We start from the raw sequence: 19,244 nt of genomic DNA, 5'->3' as shown, positions 1-19,244 counted from the left end.
AAGGATTGCTTTACTGTAAGTCTACTTCTAAGATTTCACAGAATCAAATGGTTTAGTAATGATTAATTCATTATTCACTAATAAAATGCTATAGTTTTAATGATCTGTTTGCTATCTATGAATCAGAGATGTTAGATTGTTACCATAATGTTTGATGGCAAATGTAGCAATCATTGAACTAGCAAAATTCTAACGTGATGGTCAAGTGATAAGTAGGTCTCTCAAATGGAATTTTTATGAAATTTGTATAATCCAATAGATAGGTATATCACTTATCAATACCAACAATCATGGAAATAACAATGATATCATCATTATCTTCAATGCCTTCCTTCCTTTCTGCTAGGTTACTATTTTAGTGAATCAGACTATTTGCTAATAATTGCTATTAGCTTAAGTTTCTCTCCTGCTCTGAACAACTGTTGCTTTCTTTTCTTCCTATTTTGGCTGAAAGAGTTTAAGGACATGGGTGCGAATTTCATGATTCTTGATACAATAGACAATGGGGTTGAGAACAGGGGGAATCAGCAAGTAGACATAACCCATAAGGATGTGAATCACAGGAGGGACATATTTCCCAAAGCGGTGGATGATGGATACACCCAGCATGGGGATGTAGACCAGCAGCACAGCACAAATGTGGGAGACACAGGTATTGAGGGTCTTGAGCTGCTCCTCTTGAGATGCAATGTCCAACACCATGATGAAGATCTTCAGGTAGGAAAGAAGGATGAACAGAGAGTCTATTCCAAAAGTGAAGATGATGACAATGAGACCAGTGATGCTGCTGATCCGATTGTCAGAGCAAGAGAGCTTAATGATGTCTGGGTGCAGGCAATAGGAATGAGAAAGGACATTGACCTTACAAAATTTAATCTGCCTAATGAGCCATGGTGCTGGGAAGATTGCTAAGACAGCCCGAACTAATATGCCTAAACCAACTTTCGTAATGGTGGCACTGGTCAGGATAGCTGTATACCGGAGAGGATTAGAGATAGCCACATAGTGATCAAAAGCCATGGATACCAGGATGCCTGACTCCATGAGGGAGAAGACATGGATGAAGTACATCTGCACAAGGCAGGCATCAAAACTGATTTCCCTAACATTAAACCAGAAGAGCTTGAGCAAGGTGGGCAGGGTGGTAGCACAGATGCCCAGGTCACTGGCCGCTAGCATGGAAAGGAAGAGGTACATAGGTTCATGTAGTGTCTGCTCCTCCCAGATCACTACAAGAATGGTGCCATTGCCCACAATGGCAATCAAGTAAAGAAAGCAGAACACTATAGATATCTGTGGATGAAATGCTTCCAAGCCAGGAAAGCCAGTCAGAAGAAAAGGTCTAAAGTGACTGTTGTTGAATAAGGTCATTATAGTCAGATGTCAGTGCAGCATTCTCTAAGTCCTGGGTCCCTAGAGTAAGAGAGGTCAGACTTAGTCTACCTTATTATCATTATTTTTTCTAAGCAGACTTTCTTTGCCATCTTTTTGTGTTAGGCTTTGTGATTGTCACCATATAGATATGCCCATTCCTATGCTGTCAAAGCTTAATTGTGAGCTAAGTACACTGGTAAAAACAGGTAGGTGATCAATAAGTACTGCAGACAACAAGGAAAACCAAATTTCATTTTCCTATAATTTGTAGTCTTATCCAAATTACATATTCAATTAGGCAATAAGCATTTAAGCATCCTCTGTGTACAAGATATTGTGTTAATCAGTGGATAGCAATACAAAAGTGAGACATTCCCTGACCTCAAAGAGCCTACACAGTCCTGGCAGGGGGAGGAGTGTTGATACTCTTTTCACAGGTAATACAGATTATATAATAACAACACCAGAGTAATGGTGGGGACTATTACCTGTAACTAGGGAAATCGGGAAAGAGGTAGAATTTGAGCTAAGCATTGGAGGGAGATAGTCATTCCAAGAGTCTCAGAAGGAGAGTATTCTAAGCTTGTGAGATAACCTCTGCACAATCATCAAGGTTGAAGATGGAATGTTGTACATAAGGAGCAGCAACCAGGACAATTTGTCTGGATCACAGGGTACATGAAGGTGAATAATTTTCAATTAACTTGGACAAAAGCTGGAGACAGATTGTAAAGAGCTTTAAATGCTAATGAGAGGAATTTATTTAATAAATGAATTTAATCTTTCCATTGTTGACATCTTCAGCCAATAAAAATATTTTTCTCTATGTTGCTAATGTACCTGAAATTTTTTTCATATCTCTCTCTTGTATTCATTAACTTATTATGTAGCCTTGGTAAATATATCTATTCTCTCCCATTAAATTAGTCAGAAGAAAAGAGAGAACTTCCTAAAAAGACAAAGAAACTTTGCCTTCTTTAGAAATGTGAAGCTTTTCTCATAATCTGTAAATAGATATCCCTTCACAAGAGGGTGAACAATTCTTTGAAACTTTCACAGTATCTTCTTGCTGATTATGTAAACCCATTATGAAAAGGAAGTTGAATTCACCTTCCTCTGAGAGTATTGTGTTGTAACTTACTCATTTTCTCCAGGAAGAAGCTCTATGAACATTGTATATTATCTTTCTGAATATTAAAAAGAAAAAATAATAATCAAATTCTATTTTAGGCTCCAGAGACCTCTATCTAGGAGCCTGGCAATTCATAAGAATGAGATTCATATAGTATGATGGATATTCACCTTAACTTCAATGGGCTATCTTATATTACATAAGGATTAAGAAAAAGGACAGTAACCACAGGCCCTAGGGAATCAATAGTTGATAAGAACATGAATTGTATTGTCTACCGAAGGTTGGGGGATATTGTCTTGCTGTCTGTCCCCAGCACCTTCTCCAGCACTAGGCCTAGGGGAGCTAATGCTATGTCAACACCCCACTATGCACTGCTTGGTTTCTAGCTCCCAAGGGCCTACCTTTCACAGAAGCTTCCTATTTCATAACAGGGCTTTCATATTTCCCAGGCTAAGCCTTCCATTTCTTTCTCCTATGAAGCTCACTTTTCAGGGTCTCACAAAAAATAGCATCGCTACCTGCCATGAGCTTTCACTTGAAGAGAAGACCTTGAAGTATCGTCTCCTGCCTCTTCCAGTGGCCCTTTACCCAGCTACTGATATTTTGCTTAGAATCATTATTCAGTAATTAGCATAATCCCACCCACTATGCTCTTCACCATCCAAGTGATTTAGAATCTCTTGCCACTGATATGCAAATTCCACCCTATGCTACTACATAGGTAAATCCTGGAATCCTTATCTACCTCACAATGTATCTTCTGGAACATAATTAGTACCATTATCAACCAAATTTCCTTTAATCATAACCCTTTTCTATCTCACTCCTTCTCCTTTATAGTCCACAAAGACTTTGAGTTTTTTTACTTGTTTTTTGCTTTGCATTTCTTTGTATTCTTAGTATTTATCAGAGTTCCAAAAGCAAAACAAGTGCTTAATAAATATTTGTTGATGCACTGATGTTCACTGAATGATTTTCATCCCCCTGACTGAAGGGTTATAATTAGATTTCATGGAGTGTGACACTTCTAGTCTTTGTACTAGTAGTTTATCCCGACCCCAATTTACACAAACTCATTTCTCACTGCTAACAACTCCTAAGCAGCCTATATGCCTTCCACAACCACATCTGTCTTTCTTATTTCCTTTTCCATTTTATTACAAAGGCAAAATCGAGCTGAGTAGTCTAGAAGGATGGAAACATGATAAAAGTTGCGATATGACTCAATATAATTCTTTTACATTGTAAGCTCTGGGCCTACATTTAGTTGTAAACAAAGAGGACAAAGAGAGAAGGTAGGATAAAGTTCTCACCTTTCCACTCATCACTCTTGGAAGGCTTATTGAAAGTTTGACAGCTTTGAACCAGAAGATCCACTAATTCTGGACATGCAAACAGTTAATTCACCTCCAAGGAGTCAGGCAAGTATTCAGACTTGAGTGTGTTTAGGCAAATGTATTTAATGAGTCCCTACCAATTGCCTAGAAGCAACTAAGGTAGTCTTCGTTTTAAGTTTTTGTGTTTCTTGTCACACTGGAGATGTGAATACTGCATTTAACCTCAAGATGCAGGGCTCCTAGTCTTTGTGTGTGCATGTGTTTGCGTGTGTGTGTGCGCACGCATGTGTGTATGTGGAGGGGTATTTGTTGAATGTCATAAAAATATTTTAACACACACAGAAGAAAAGCAAATTCAGAAGAGGACACAAAGGAGAACATTTTTTTTCTACTTTATTCAATTTAATATACATTTGAAAAGCTAACTGAACAAAAAATAAGTTCATAATTTTATATAGTACTTGTTTTTGCTCTTTGCCTGTTGAAATATTTGTTTTCCCAATCTTTAAATTAATAATCAAAAATGATCCCAATTTTGTGCCATCCTTCCATTTCTTAATTGTATGACTTCAGGTAAGTCACAGGACCTTGTTGAGCACTGCTTCATGTGCAAAATGAAGGGGTGAGGCCTTGCATCTATTTTTGACTTGTTTTAATACATTAGGTAAATCCCTTCTTCCCTCAGTTTCCTCACTGGTGAATGCCATGCATCTTTCACTCTAGCTTTTTCCTGCTCTTCCTCCAGGAATGATGGGAACCCTGGACTGTGATTGATGAGCTTCCACCTAATTTTGCCCTTACTCAAGTCTACCATGCCACTTCTCAGTAATTCCTCTGCCTGGGCTATTATACTTTCACTTCCCCTAACCTCTTCAAACTGCATGCTGTCTTTCCCCTTGAAATTTAGACCACCTTAGAACTTATGGGCAGGAACTATTCTGTTTACTTGTATTTGTATCCTCAAGGTTTAGTAGAGTCTGGCACATAGTTAGCAAATAATAAATATTTTGACATTCATTCATTTTTTATTTTTGTTTTTACATTTGATGATTCTAAAAAAATAAAATAAAGCCAATTTCATGTCCCTGAGATACATGAAAGGTGCAATAGCCAGTGTTTATTAGGAAGAACTCTGGATTTTGAATGAGATGACCTAGGTCAAATCCTCTTTGTCACCTGCTCTACTACCTTTATGACCCTGAGCAAGTTATTTAATCTCTTTGAGCTTTAATCTCCTCTAAGGTTAAATTCCAAAACCCATTCCAGCACTGGATCTTTTTTTTTATATTATGAGAATTATTCTTCTAACAATCACAGATGGAACTGAAACATAAGTCTTCTCTCCCTCTAGGTCCTCCTTCCCTCTTCCATTATCCCAAGCTGCCTCTATATATGTCAATTAATAACATCCTCACACCCATGTGTAAGCATAAGAGTCTATAGGTTATTTTCAAGGCATAAACATGTTTTATTATAAGGAATTTAAACACTAGAATTATTAACTATCCCAGTTGAGATTCCAGTTGTCTCTCCCTTACCTGGACTTGGACTGAGGGAAGGTCTTCTGAATGGAAAGGTCTATTCCCCTCAGGTATATCACTATCTGGAGATAGGTCCTATCTCCTGGTGAGAGATAGGTCACTTACCTGTAGAGTCAGGTATGAAAAGTTCTAAATTTAACTAGATATCAGAGGAGAAAAAAGAGAAGTTCCCAATCTCTAAGACATGATTTCCAGTGACTGTTAACAGGGAGTGGAACTTTACATCCCCACCTGGTCCCCTTTAGCAGGAGGTGGGAGAAAAGAAGGGACCTCCTTAGAGTATTCATAATCCCAGGATTGTTCTTACTGTGTCTATGGGGAGAACTATCTGAGGTCAGTGGATATCTCTATGCTGGAGGTTCTTTAGAAGTCACAAAACCTAAGAATTATGGTCATGTAAGCTACATTTCTGTAGCTTTTGGAGTATAATCTATCAATAAATAGCAAAAGTTCTAAAAAATAATTGCATCCTTTGGCTTACTAATTCATTTTGGGGGACATAACATAAAGTATTATTTAAAACATTTGAGCATTTAAAACAACATTGTATGTCTTTAAAGGCATTCAAAGCCGCATTAAAAATAAGTACTGAATCTGGAAAACCTTGAAGGACCTGATTAGAGAGAAATGTGTAAGTAAATTAGGGTATATTAATGTAGTGGAATACCATAATATTAAAATTGTCAAGGATGAAGACCAAAAGAAAATATGGAAAGTCTTTTGTAGAAGTGTCAGTTTGAAAAAAAAAATAGAAATAGAAAAAAATGTGATATATTGAACATTTACCATTTAATAGAGGAAAAATGAATGGGAATGAATCCCAATCAACACTTGGAGTGAATGAAAAGTTATGATATTTTGGAGAACCTATTTCAATTTAGATCTAAACAACTATAAAGTAATTATTTGTAATAATGATTAATGCTGATAACTTATTTTTAAAGCAGAGGAAAGATAGTTAGGAGACCTGGATTCTTGTCCCAGGTCTATAGATGAATGACTATGTAACTTTGGTCAATCATTCCATGGTACTCCAGTTTTTTTTCCTGTAACATAAAGGTTACTAGTAGGAGGTGCTCACTATATGCTTATATATATGCTTATATATATAAATATATATTTATATGCACTATATGCTTATCAAGTTCTAAACTCCCAGTGCCTTCCATATATTCTTCAGTCCCTGGGCTACCTTAGTCCCTGCCTTGGCATCCAGTACCTTCCAGATAAAGAGAACAAATCACTTACACAAGGGTTATTTCAGGAGACATAGAGAATATGGTATGCATGAATATGAAGTCTAGAAAACTCCTTCTTTAATAGTATTGTGTAATGTGTCAGTATGGGCAGTGAAGTGTTGCAGTGAGGGTCTGCAGTCAGAAAGACTCATCTTCCTGAGTTCAAATTTGGCCTGAGACACTTAGTAGCTGTGTGCCTCTGGACAAGTCACTTAATCCTGTTTGCTTCAGTTTTCTCATCTGAAAAGTGATCTGGAGAAGGAAATGGCGAACTACTCCAGCATCTTTGCTAAGAAAACCCCAAATGGAGTCATAAAGAGTTGGGCAGAATGGAAAACAATGGAACAACACAGAAACATCAGTGACAATTGTAAAATGTAAACGGTTTGATGTCAAAGTCATGAAAACCTCCAGAGAGTAGTAGTTTTATGGTGTTTAGCACAGAGAATTAATCCCACATTTAGGTGAACTTCTCATAGAAACTGACAGTTCCTCCTACGAGAACCCCTGCAAAGCCCAGGACCCACAGATAGCTACCATGGTGCAATATAAAAGTATTTGCCTGATAATCAGAATACCTGAGTTCTGTTTCTAGGCAGAATGTAAGAGTTGAGAGAGTAGGGATTGTTTCCATATTTGCTTTTGTATACATATAACCAGTGTGTATCAGATATGGGACTTGATCCCAGGGTTTCCCCACTCCCAGCACAACTCTCAATTCTTTAGACTATATTGTCTCTTTCTGGTATATAGTAGATACCTAATAAATGCTTGTTGAATCGAATCATTTCCATTTCTGCTTACTTGATATTTCACTGGTATGGATTTAGTGACTTCTAAGTTCTATAGGTAGATAGATATATACATATATATTTTATATACACATATATAATATTAGTAAGTTAAATAGAACTGTTTTTTGAAAAAGAAGTTTTTCCAAATTATATTGAATAAAATTTTTACATAACAATTGTCACCTGGATACTATATTAGCCCAAGTAAGAGCTTTCCATGAATTGCTAAGTTTCTGATCTTCATTGCTACTACCAAGACTTGGGATTGAAGAGTTCAGGTGGTGTGAATGGGGAAGGCAGAGCAGTTCTTGGTGTTGAGATCAGGCTTGGGGCCTATAAAATGGTGTTCCGTTTGAACCCAATATAAAATAAGGAGACTTGAGAGGCTATGGCTGCCAGTGATACATTATATACCGATGTTTTTTTTTTAATCATGCCTTCTCCTTTAATGGTACCTTCTTCCACCTATTTTATATGTATTCTATCTGTCTATATCTATCTATCTATCTATCTATCTATCTATCTATCTATCTATCTATCTATCTATCTCTCTATCTATCTTTCTATCTCTCTATCTATCTATGTACATATAACTCATGTCCTCCAGAGAGGCCCGGTTGTCAATGAATGGAGCATGAACAGCTATAGCATAGAAATTCCTAAGTTTCAGGCAAAGGGTAAAGTATAGTGTTGAAGACCAAAATAAGAGACATTCTATCTTAGGAGATGCTTGGTCAAAGGAAAACTAGGGGCAAGGGAGGTTTGGATCATCTCACTGTGCAAGTATTTGTGACATTTCCTAGTACATCTCTGGGCCTTCTCATTGAGAGCCTAATCCTTGCCACCCAAACTTGGGGCTGGCTCTTTTTATTTTGTTAATGTTCCACAGAAGCAGAAATTGAAGTGAGCAGTTAAGGAGACATAAGAGTCACTGGAGACTTCTATGTGTCCTTCAGATCTAATACCATTATGCGTCATACTCTGATCCTTAAGTCCCATTCCTTCTCAGTCCTATAGATAATCATGGTTTCACTCTTCATGTGTTGTACAGGCTCCATATTGTGTTGTTTTTTTTTCCTCAATAGTATTATTTTTTTTCTAATTACATGTAAAGATAATTTTCAACATTCAGTTTTTGTAAAATTTTGAGTTCCAGTTTTTTCTTCTTCCTTCCCTTCCCTCCTTCCCTTCCCCAAGATAGCAAGCCATGTGATATAGTTTAAACATGTACAATCATGCTAAACATAGTTCCACATTAGTCATGTTGTGAAAGAAGAATCAGAATAAAAGGAAAAAACCATGAGAAAGAAAGAACAAAAAAAGTGAAAAAAAATTATGCTTCAATTTGTATTCAGACTCCATAGTTCTTTCTCTGGATGTGGCTAGCATTTTCTATCAGGAGTCTTTGGTAATTCTCTTGGATCATTGTATTGCTTAGAAGAGCCAAGTCTATCATAGTTAATCTTCACACCATGTTGCCCTTGTTGTATACAATATTCTCCTAGTTCTGCTCACTTCACACAGCATCAATTCATATGAGTCTTTGTGAAGCTAATTTTGAAGAGTAAACTGAGCATCTTACTTGGTTCAAGTCGTTGTCTCTTGTAACTGCTCTTTCTCCCACAAATTTCTCCCAACCCAGCTCCTGCCCTGAGGCGCTAGGATTCTGATTCATTACATTTGACCATATCTAGTTTTAACCTAAATTTTCCATGCTAGTTTCTGGCTATCTTTAGCTCCACTCCTTTACTTCCTGCTCACCTCTTTTTACCCTCCCTTCCCCTTGACATTCACATTTTCTACCTCTAGCTCTGGGGAAAGAAAGCAAACCAACAATCCCATAATTCTTGGAAAGGATAAGTAAGTGATTCCACTCACTATCCCTGTGACTTCCAAGGCCAAAATATTCTTGCCTGATGACCACGTCTCTCTGATATTGTCTTCCCCTGTAAACTTCATGTGGGCAAGGTCTATCTTGATTGCTTATATGTGTATCTCCAACATTTAGTATGGTGCCTGGGATAGAGTAAGTTCTTATTTTTTTTTTTCATTCGTTCTTCTTTGTCTCCCATACTGAGGACCTTGGCATTTACTCCAATACATTAATGTTTTCTGCCACCATTTTCTCCAATTAAGGTATTGAGTGAATCTGGTCTCTCCAACTAGACTATGAAGCCCACAGAACTAAGTCCACATTTCCTGGGTGTTAGCTCTTTTACCCCTTAATGTCTGAGACAAGGTTGGGACAGATCAAGCTAATGATGGTGATGATGACAATTAACATTTATTTAGTGCTTACTATGTGCCAGGCACTGTGCTAAGTGCTTAACAATTGTCTCATTTGAGGGTTACAGCAACTCTGTGAGGTTGGTGTTATCATTATTCTCATTTTATAGATGAGGAAACTGAAGTAAGCAAAAGTTAATTGACTTATCCAGGATCAAACAGATTGTCAGTGTCTGAGGCCAGATTTAAATTCAGATCTCCCTGACTCTGGACATGATGTTCTATCCACTCTGTCATCTAGTTAACACCCACACACTAGGCTGTTTGAATCAACCTGTCTGGCCTAGTACATACACAGTTAACATAGCTGTAAAGCCAGATGCCTCTAGAGTACAGAGTTAGTCTCCTGGGACTCTTAGATCTGAGAGTCTCCTTAGAGGGAAACACCAGGACAGCATAAACTTGTTTGGTTCACAGCCTTGAAAGCCCTGGATGTTTTCCAGGCCAATGGTACTTTGTCCTTCATTCACTCTACAGCTAGGGAGTGAGGAGGGGTGGTTTCCAGAGGTGAGTGTGTGAGTCACTGGTTTTCTGTTTCTTTTTTGTATTTTTCTTTGCTTTCACCAAGGCTCTGAGACCATTTGAGGAAGAAGCTTCCAAGGTGGTCATGGAGAAGGATATTGTAAAGTTCTAGACAGAGGCAACTCCCCATACCCCACACACTCCATTTGGGTGCTCTGTATCTAGGAGGAGTCTAAGCTTAGTACTTTAGCAAAATCTCTCATCACATTATTTCTCCTTCAAATCTTTGAGTTTGAAAAATGAAAGTCAGAGCTCTAATTTTGCAGAATTGTGTATGTATGTGTGTATGTCTGTGTATATGCACATATGTATGTGTATGTGTGTATACACAAAGATTTATATACATAGACATTTGCATATATACTCATATTTGTATATATCTGTACACACTTACATATACATGTAAATACTGGGGAACACTCAAGAAGAACTTATGGGAAGCTTAATTCTTGGGGCACCAGAATGTCCATTGTCTCAACTAAGAAACTGAAGGGTTTGGGTGAATCTCCTGCTTCTGAAGATTAGGGTTTTCTTGGTAGAAGGGAAGGAAGATGATATAACCTTCATCATTGACCTTTCCTGTGAATGTGGAATCAGTCAGAGCTATTGGTGGTTAGATTTCACAACCAGGCTTCTTGGAGTGACTTGTGCTGTCCCTCCTAACCTTGCAGTCCTGATTAAAGACTCAGGTCCCTGTTCCATATAGCCTTTGGAATTTTGACTCATTTTCCCATCTCTTGTCATATTCTTATTTCACCAGCCTTTCTTGATTTTGATGACTAACTTGATACTTTTTACTCAAGATTCTGCATAAACAGTATATCCTAGATCTCTACTACTACTCTTGACTTCTATAGCAACCCATTCCCTTCCACCTAGCCACCACAGGGTCTCAGTATACCAAAGTCAGAATGTAGATACCCCTTTGAAAATTAAAAGGCTGCTATAAATTGATTTGAAAACTAATGTTCCCCCTGTCTATACTTGGATTGAAGAGAATGGAGACCACAGAGTTCCCTCTGCCCCAGACTTCTTAGCCATGAGTCACACCTAACAAATTTGTTATTATGCCATTCTAGACCTCAGATTTCTTTCCAACTCTGGAGGAATGTAGAGGTATCTGTTTTCTATCCTAGAGGTATGAGTCTTGTCTCATGTGTACTGCTCAAACCCAATGGAGAGGTTACAATGAATCATCAGGTTCTGGCCTCTATTATAACTACACAGGGTTTGTTCCTAGAATTGGAACCTCACGGTCCTATTACAGTGTCAGAGAGAAAAGCAGTTTGTCCTATTCAGGAGATAGGTTTATCTCCTACCCTGGATCTCAGCCTAACCCCTGTCCAACCCAGGCCTTTTACTCAATTCTCCTGAGACTTTTCCACTTGGTTCTTTGATACTTTACTCAGGATCAGGCTTCCCTCTCTGTCTCCATGTAGTAGCTTTATTTTGTTGCTTTGTGCCTACTCCTACCTAGCTGCCACCTTTACTTTCCACCTCTTTCTCTTCGCTTGTTCTAACAGTCTGCTGTTTTCCATCTTTAGTCTTCTTATTGCTTGTATACTTGTCACCACACAATTAGGTTTAATTGTTAACTCCAATGTTTGAAAATCAGCCCCTATCTGATTCTGCTACTCCAATGAGATACTGAGCACAGTCAAACTACTGGACAATAGGCACAAAGTGTGCCTTATCTTCAGAAAGTGATACCTTGGAGTAATGAATAGAGCTGGCCCTGGAGCCAGGGAGGCTTGGATTCACATGCCTCTTATACATACTGGATGTGAACTCATGGGCAAGTCATTTCTCAGTGTTTGAGAACAGCAGGGCCAAACTCAAATAGAAACAGGGTCACTCAACTCTAAGGACAAAATACCACTTATTATCATCTATGTACTATTATATTTTTATGTATTTTGTTAAATATTTACCGATTAGATTTTAATTTGATTCATGACACACTAGGAGGTGCTAGAGACCTGCTGAGCATTGGGCACCTCTCTTCTAAACAATTCCCTAAAATTGTAAATGACAGAAAAGATGATGTCCATTTGGTAGATTTCCCCTCCCAGGACTTCCCTATATCAATTAAACCACAGATCTAGACTATATATTAATCCTTATCAATTCAACAAATATTTATTAAGGTACTACTGAGATGGAATACTAGCCTCTGATCCATGAAGGCAAAAAGGAGATCATATAATAATAACCAGTATATAGCTCTTCAAAGCTTGTAAAAGCCTTTACAAATGTAATCACATTTAATCCTCACAACAGTTCTCAGAGATAAGTTCTACTATCACCCCCATTTTACAGAGGAGAAAACTTAAGTTGACAGAGTTTAAGTGGCAGCATCACATCGCTAGTAAACCAAGGTGAGATATGCACTCAGGTTCTCCTGACTCCAAGTCTATCTCTTTATTCAGTGTTCTATGTAGCTACCTTTATTTACAGTGTCTACTTTCTGAAGTCATAAGTCTGTTTGGGGAGAGAGACATACAAGACAGGTACTACTTTATTCTGAAATCTGTTCATCCCATGCAGTCATTTCATCAGTAAAACTGAAAATTTTTACTCCAGTGTTTACAATCTGAATTCCCTGATTCCTTTCTTAGCCTCAATGATATACTAACTTTTTACCAGTACCTGTAACCTGGCACCAATATCACCCCATGAAAACAGTGAAGATTCTACTATCCCCTCTTATACTCATTGATGCTATACTTGAAAATATCCGCACAAATGTGCTACTTCTTCGCTGTATTTTTACATTAAAATTTTTATTTTCAAGTGAGGAATAAAAGTTTTATTTTTTTAAAAAAAAGAATAAAGAAGTCAACAAAAGAACTTTTGTAGGTCTAACAATGGCTATTTTTTCTTGCCTCTCAAGCCATAAAGGACTAATATTTGTTTATAAGGTAAATGTCTTTTAATTAAAGTCAAAAATCTAGAAGAAGACCATTCTCTGGATATCAACCGTAATTTCCTGACTGCCATGTTTAGGTATTACCCCTGCTAAAGGAATGTTTTTTTCATGTATTTCCATCTCTTACTGTGTTTTCACTGAGGCATAGAGGAGGCAGAGAAAATAGAGTTATGAGCCTAACCTCAGAAAGATCAGAGTTCAACTCCAGTCTCAGATACTTGCTAGCTATGTGACACTGGGCATGTCTCAACTTCTGTCTGCCTCTGTTCTCTCATCTGTAAAATGGGGATAACAATATTATCTACATCCCAGAGTTGTTATGAGAATCAGTGAAATAGTATTTATGAAGATCTTTGCAAACTTTACAGCACTATAAAAATGCTAACTATTATTATCATCATTATTCATTGATAGATCTTGTCTCTTAGCATACCCTGAAATTTACGAGTAGTATTATGGAGGAGTAAAATGGAATGTATCTGCCAAAGAGAAGTCTCTTTCTATCTCAGACTGCCTTGAGGATTCCATAGATTTCCAAACCCTCAAACCCATCTAGATCACTTACAGACCAAAAAGTATAAATAATATTACCATTGGATTTTACCTATGTTCCTGGCAACCATAAAGTTGTCCTATTACTAATTTCTTTGTTTTTCAGAGCATCGAATTCACAGAGAAATTTAGTGACAGGATGGATATTGTACCTTTAGCACTCTCAGGATGATTGCACCATCATTAGTAATAATTATATCACCATTTCCTGCCCCAACATCTTATCCAAGCTAAGTGAATGAAGAGAAATATTTTTACAGCATTAGAAATAGAAATTGTAATCACAGCATTTTGGGAGCAATTCTCTCACAGAACTCTGAACTTGCCATTATCATTGTGACCATAGTAGAGCACACATCTGATCTACTTGATGGTCTGTCTGCTGAACATGCCCCTTCCCCTTAAGAGGTCTGGTCTGGTGGAAAGACAGATGGGTCTCATGCTTTAAAAGTGTTGTTAAATGGTCATTGAAAGAATTCTCATTAAAAGGTGACTCTCAGGCACCAGAAAGTTCCCATCAACATTTCTTCCTTGAGGTCAAGTATGTGTGTTATGGCACTTTGCTTTACTTCCTAAAATTTGCAGAGTCAGTTCAACCTTTAAACAAACAAATATACACACAAATACATATATACATACATAAATTATGCAGATATTATATATTTGTGTGTATGTATGTATACACACATTTATATTTCCCACATTAAAACAGAAACTGTAGTTTGAGGTACTTTGTTTCTAGATTACAGTGATGTCCCATTACAGTCATATGATTCAAGGAGAAGATATAAACCCTATCCATTTTGCTTGAGATAGAAGAAATTATTTTTTCGTTAAAAAATTGAAGATATAAAATTGTACAAACAGGTCAACTTCAATGTTAACAGCTGTTATATTTTAGGATAATGCTTCAGAATACGTCTTGGGTTTTGGGTCAATGCAGAGTTTAATATTTTGAGCACTATATTATACTATAACTTTTTATAATCTTGTTTATTGTATATTAGGCATTTGAAAATATGATTCTGAGCAGGGGGCCTTCCATAGATTACCTGCCAAAAGGTAGTCCCATGATACACATCAAAAAAAAAGAAAAGAAAATTCCTGTTTTAGAGCAATTTCCATGGTAAGAAAAAGTTCAAGGTATAATTTTGGATCATTCTCACTAATGTCTAACAGCTATAAACACCTTTTAAAACTAATTTTCCATTTAATTGAAAGGAAAACTTCCTAAATCCCCCTAACTCTTTTGCCTTGTAGTTAAAAATCTTCCGGGTGGCTTGCCCTTAATCTTTCCAGTGACTTTGGGCCAAAATTTACCTTTTTGTTTCGTTTTGTTGTTGTTTGTTTGTTTGTTTTGTTTAGTAATTATATATATTTCAGAATCTGAATTGCTTTTTCTGATTACCATATTTCAGTCCATGATTGTAGTAATTGCCTATGGGTTTAAGATACTTTATTATATTCTCTTTTCTTCCATTATTTTTTGTTTTTACATTCAGCAATGAAAAAAGAGGATCAATAGGATACCAGACACAGCAAATTTATACTAATACTTATCTTTGTTGAAAGGAGAAGACTAACAACACAATTTACCCAATTTTGCAATCTTTTATTCCTTCCTTCTCCCACTACTGTTCCCAATTTCTAATGAAAAATTTTCTGAGTTTTACGTTTAATTTTTTTTCTTTCTTTCAGAAGAGATGTGAAGAAGGCTTTGTCCACACTTACCTTTCAGGTCAGGAACTATCAGAGTCATTTGTACAACACCTTTAATTATTTACTTAATAGGCCTTCAATTAAGTTGTCCCAGCATTGTTCAAGAGTTTACAACATTTATAAGATTCTTCATTAAGAAAATTCACCAGAATTTTTTCTGAAGTCCCCACAGAAGAGAATATTGAACAAAACTTAAATATGTTTTACAATTACTTCATGATAGCAATCTAATACATTAAACCATTATGTATACTTGCCTATCTGAAGGAATAGGTAAGAATACAAGGGTAGATGATCAATTAGGAAGGAGGAAGAGGAGGTAAGAAGAGTAGATCTATTAAGAGCCACTATTTGTGATCCTTGGCTGCTTTGTTGAAAGGAGAAGGGCCAACAAGACAATTTACCTGATTTTACAATTTTGTTCAAGATCAACAATACTCTTGCTCACCATGTTGATTTCCAACATCAGCAATGGCAGCTCCTTCATCTTCATCTTGATGGACCTACCAGGGCTAGAAGATGCCCACTACTGGACTGCCATTCCAGTCTGTTCCATCTACCTCCTTTCTTTCCTAGGCAACATTGCCATTATGTACATTGTCAAATCAGTGCCTACCCTCCACACCCCCATGTACCTTTTCCTCTCCATGCTCTCAATGGCAGACTTGGGTCTCTCTGCATCCACATTACCTTCCATGTTGGCTGTCTTCCTTTTGGGCAATAGGAAAATGAATGCAGCTACATGCTTTGCACAGCTGTTCTTTATCCACACCTTCTCAGTCATTGAATCTGCTGTGCTTCTCGCCATGGCTTTTGATCGCTGTGTTGCCATTCGTGAGCCATTGCGTTATGCCACCATCCTTACCAACTGGCGCATTGGTATCATTGGATTGGCTATTGTCACTCGAAGTACTGCCCTTCATCTGCCCCTACCTGTTCTCCTTAACCACCTAAATTTCCGATCCGTTAGCACCCTTTCTCATTCCTACTGCGTCCACCCTGATGTTCTGAAGTTGGCCTGCTCCAACACTCGGGTCAATAGCGCACTTGGACTCTTTGTGATGCTCTCCACCCTGGGGCTTGATGCTCTGCTGATCCTCTTCTCCTATGTGTTGATTCTCTATACTGTTCTGAGCATTGCCTCTAATGCAGAAAGACTCAAAGCCCTCAATACCTGCATCTCACATATTTTTGCTGTCTTGCTCTTCTACACACCACTAGTCAGCCTATCTATGATCCATCGCTTTGGGAGAAAGATGCCGGCCCAGGTCTACATGCTTCTCTCTTACCTGCATTTCCTTGTTCCCCCCATGCTCAATCCCATTGTCTATAGCATCAAGACCAAGGAAATCCGAATCCGAATTCTTAAAATACTTCAGCCTAAGAAGTTCTGAAATTCTGATCATGGGAAACAGTAGGCACAACCGTTTTGAACAAAGCATTCAAGGAAGATAGGCCAAGAGGGAAATTTTTGTGATTTGCCTCATCAATCAAATAGACCACAGCAATGACTGATCCTGTATGGCTCTCTGCTTGCTATGTAAGGTCCATTACAAAAGAGAAAAAATGGTTTCAGCTCTTGAGGAACTTCCAGTGTGATGGGGAAATCACAGTTTCTGTCTTCATGGACGTTCTAATCTGGTGGGAGGAAGATATAGATACACACTGAGGAAAAATATCATTTATCCAGAAAGAAAAAATACAATGCAATAGCAGTTTGCTAATTAAATGTAAGAAGTCTTCCCTTTGCAGAACATACACACTCTAAAAATTTGACAAACATAATCTTATTTTCTTATACTCTAAATGAAGTGAAAAATAATTTTGGAAAAAGAATTTGGTGCCAGTAAATATTGGACTTAAAAAGAATGCAAACATAGTTTATTTTTCTTGTTATTTCTGTAGAGAAGCAAATTGTAATTTGATTTAAAGATGTAATAACAGTGTTCACAATACAGAAATCCAAAAAATGTACCTACATTTCAATACCACATTCTTCTAGAGAAATAGACCCTGGGGAAGGCCATGCCCTTTAAATACAGATGAAACAGACCTATTTCCTTTTGGTCAATTGTTCAGAAATCCAAAATTAGACAGTGAGAAATCATTTAATTGTTTATGTGACAGATACCGTGCTGTGATGGAGATTCAAGGAAAGGCAAAAAGATCATCCCTGGTCCTTTGTGCTCAGATATTTTTGAAAAATCCATTAACTGTTTTCATTGTTAGTTTATTTATTTAACTAAGATTTTTACCTAGAGCTATAAGAAAATATAGCTATTATTTATACAGAACTTATTATACATAGGTTGATGAAAGTCAATTTTTTGAGTTTCCTTATTTGTAAAATGAGAGAGTTGAACTGATGACAGGGGAACTTGATGATAGAAAAAAATGGAAGGGTTTTGAATTCTCCAGCTCCACATTCAAAGTAGCATTTACCAAGTCACTTTCTTCACTGAAACCAGCCTCTCATGGTCTAAGTCTCTGACTTCTCAGTAATTCCAGGTACAACCGCAACACTCTTATACCCTGTAACAACAAGAACTCCAGCATACACAGGAGGGTTTACTTTGCAGAATATTAAATCTGCTTTTCTAAAAGGAAAGCAACTTTTGAGGGGTCAACATTCTACTTTAATCATGCACATATATCATTCATTTAGTTGAGGGGGAAAAGTCAGTGCTCTGAACTTCAGAGAAAATACAGAGAAATAAAAATCAACAGAGTTCCAATTGTCTGACCATAAGCAATACACACATCACAGATCAATAGACACATCCAACTGTCTGATCACTGAATACATACACAGTTACCAGAGAGAGAAGCACCAATATCTGTTTTGTTTTCAAAGCCATGGGGGTTTCTTTACTGGCTTTCCAGAGATTTATCTGCAACACAAACCTTCCAAAAACTAAGCCCCAAAATAAAACCTCACCTCAGAGTATTTATACACTTTTTAGAGCCAGAGAGCATCACAACCCTTGAGAACCAGTGACTTATTAGAAATTAACAAAATTTCCTGCCTGGGCCTTCCTACAAAACAAATCTCCCCAAATCAAACTTCCCTTAATGGCAGACCCATTAATGGGTGGGGAAGATCTTTAACTCTCATAATTACCATTACACACCCTAAAACCTAGCTACATTTTTGTACTCATATAACTATCACTTAAATGGGCCTCTGACTGCTCATTCTAGCATCAGTAGCAGCAGTCAGGATACTGTTCTGAATCTTATTTTGTCCTCCAAAATGATGGTTATCTGCATCCTCATGAAGCCTCATAGTCAATAAGATCACAAAATTCTAGAGCTGTGAGGGACCTCCCTCAGAGCCAGCTCCAACAGCCTCCCAGAAACTAAAATTTTCATTATGAGTATTTACACATCGAAAGTCAATAAACACTACAAAGCAGGGCTTGATATGTTGTTTTCTTGATTATCTAGACTTGATAGAGAAAATGAAAATAATGCTAATTAAAATCAAGAGTATGTCATCCTACTTTTATCTATCTATCTATCTATTTCTATCTATCTATCTATCTATCTATCTATCTATCTATCTATCTATCTATCTATCTATCTATTTAATTTTGGGAATTGTTAAACATCTAAGAGCTCCACTCCAAACCCAATGCACGTGCTGCCTTGGGTATGTTGTAGTTGAGGTTCTATGAATCTTCTTCCTGAGAGATGTTGAGACAGATTGCTGTTTAATATTACAAACATAGCCTCTTTGATATTGGTTGAATAAGTAATTTAAGATCAATTAAGGGAGTGATGATTGTGGAAGCAAAGTAAAAATAAATACTCATGA

General features: G+C 37.2%; 2 protein-coding genes across 2 annotated transcripts; one reads left to right on the top strand and one right to left on the bottom strand.

Annotated features, from left to right (window-relative positions):
* Nucleotides 1–438: 438 nt before the first annotated feature.
* LOC140508759 (olfactory receptor 51I2-like) lies at nt 439–1,371 on the bottom strand. The gene has a single exon (XM_072616635.1). It carries the CDS (start codon nt 1,369–1,371, stop codon nt 439–441), a length of 933 nt encoding a protein of 310 aa, XP_072472736.1.
* A 14,505-nt stretch (nt 1,372–15,876) lies between these two features.
* On the top strand, nt 15,877–16,886 carry LOC140508758 (olfactory receptor 51G2-like). Its single transcript, XM_072616634.1, has one exon. It carries the CDS (start codon nt 15,877–15,879, stop codon nt 16,819–16,821), a length of 945 nt encoding a protein of 314 aa, XP_072472735.1. The 3' UTR covers nt 16,822–16,886.
* The last annotated feature ends 2,358 nt before the right edge of the window (nt 16,887–19,244 follow it).

Source organism: Notamacropus eugenii, chromosome 5 (assembly GCF_028372415.1).
Source record: "Notamacropus eugenii isolate mMacEug1 chromosome 5, mMacEug1.pri_v2, whole genome shotgun sequence".
Classification (NCBI taxonomy): Eukaryota; Metazoa; Chordata; class Mammalia; order Diprotodontia; family Macropodidae; genus Notamacropus; species Notamacropus eugenii.
Note: the sequence above shows the minus strand (reverse complement) of the source record. Positions and strands in the feature narration are given on the sequence as shown.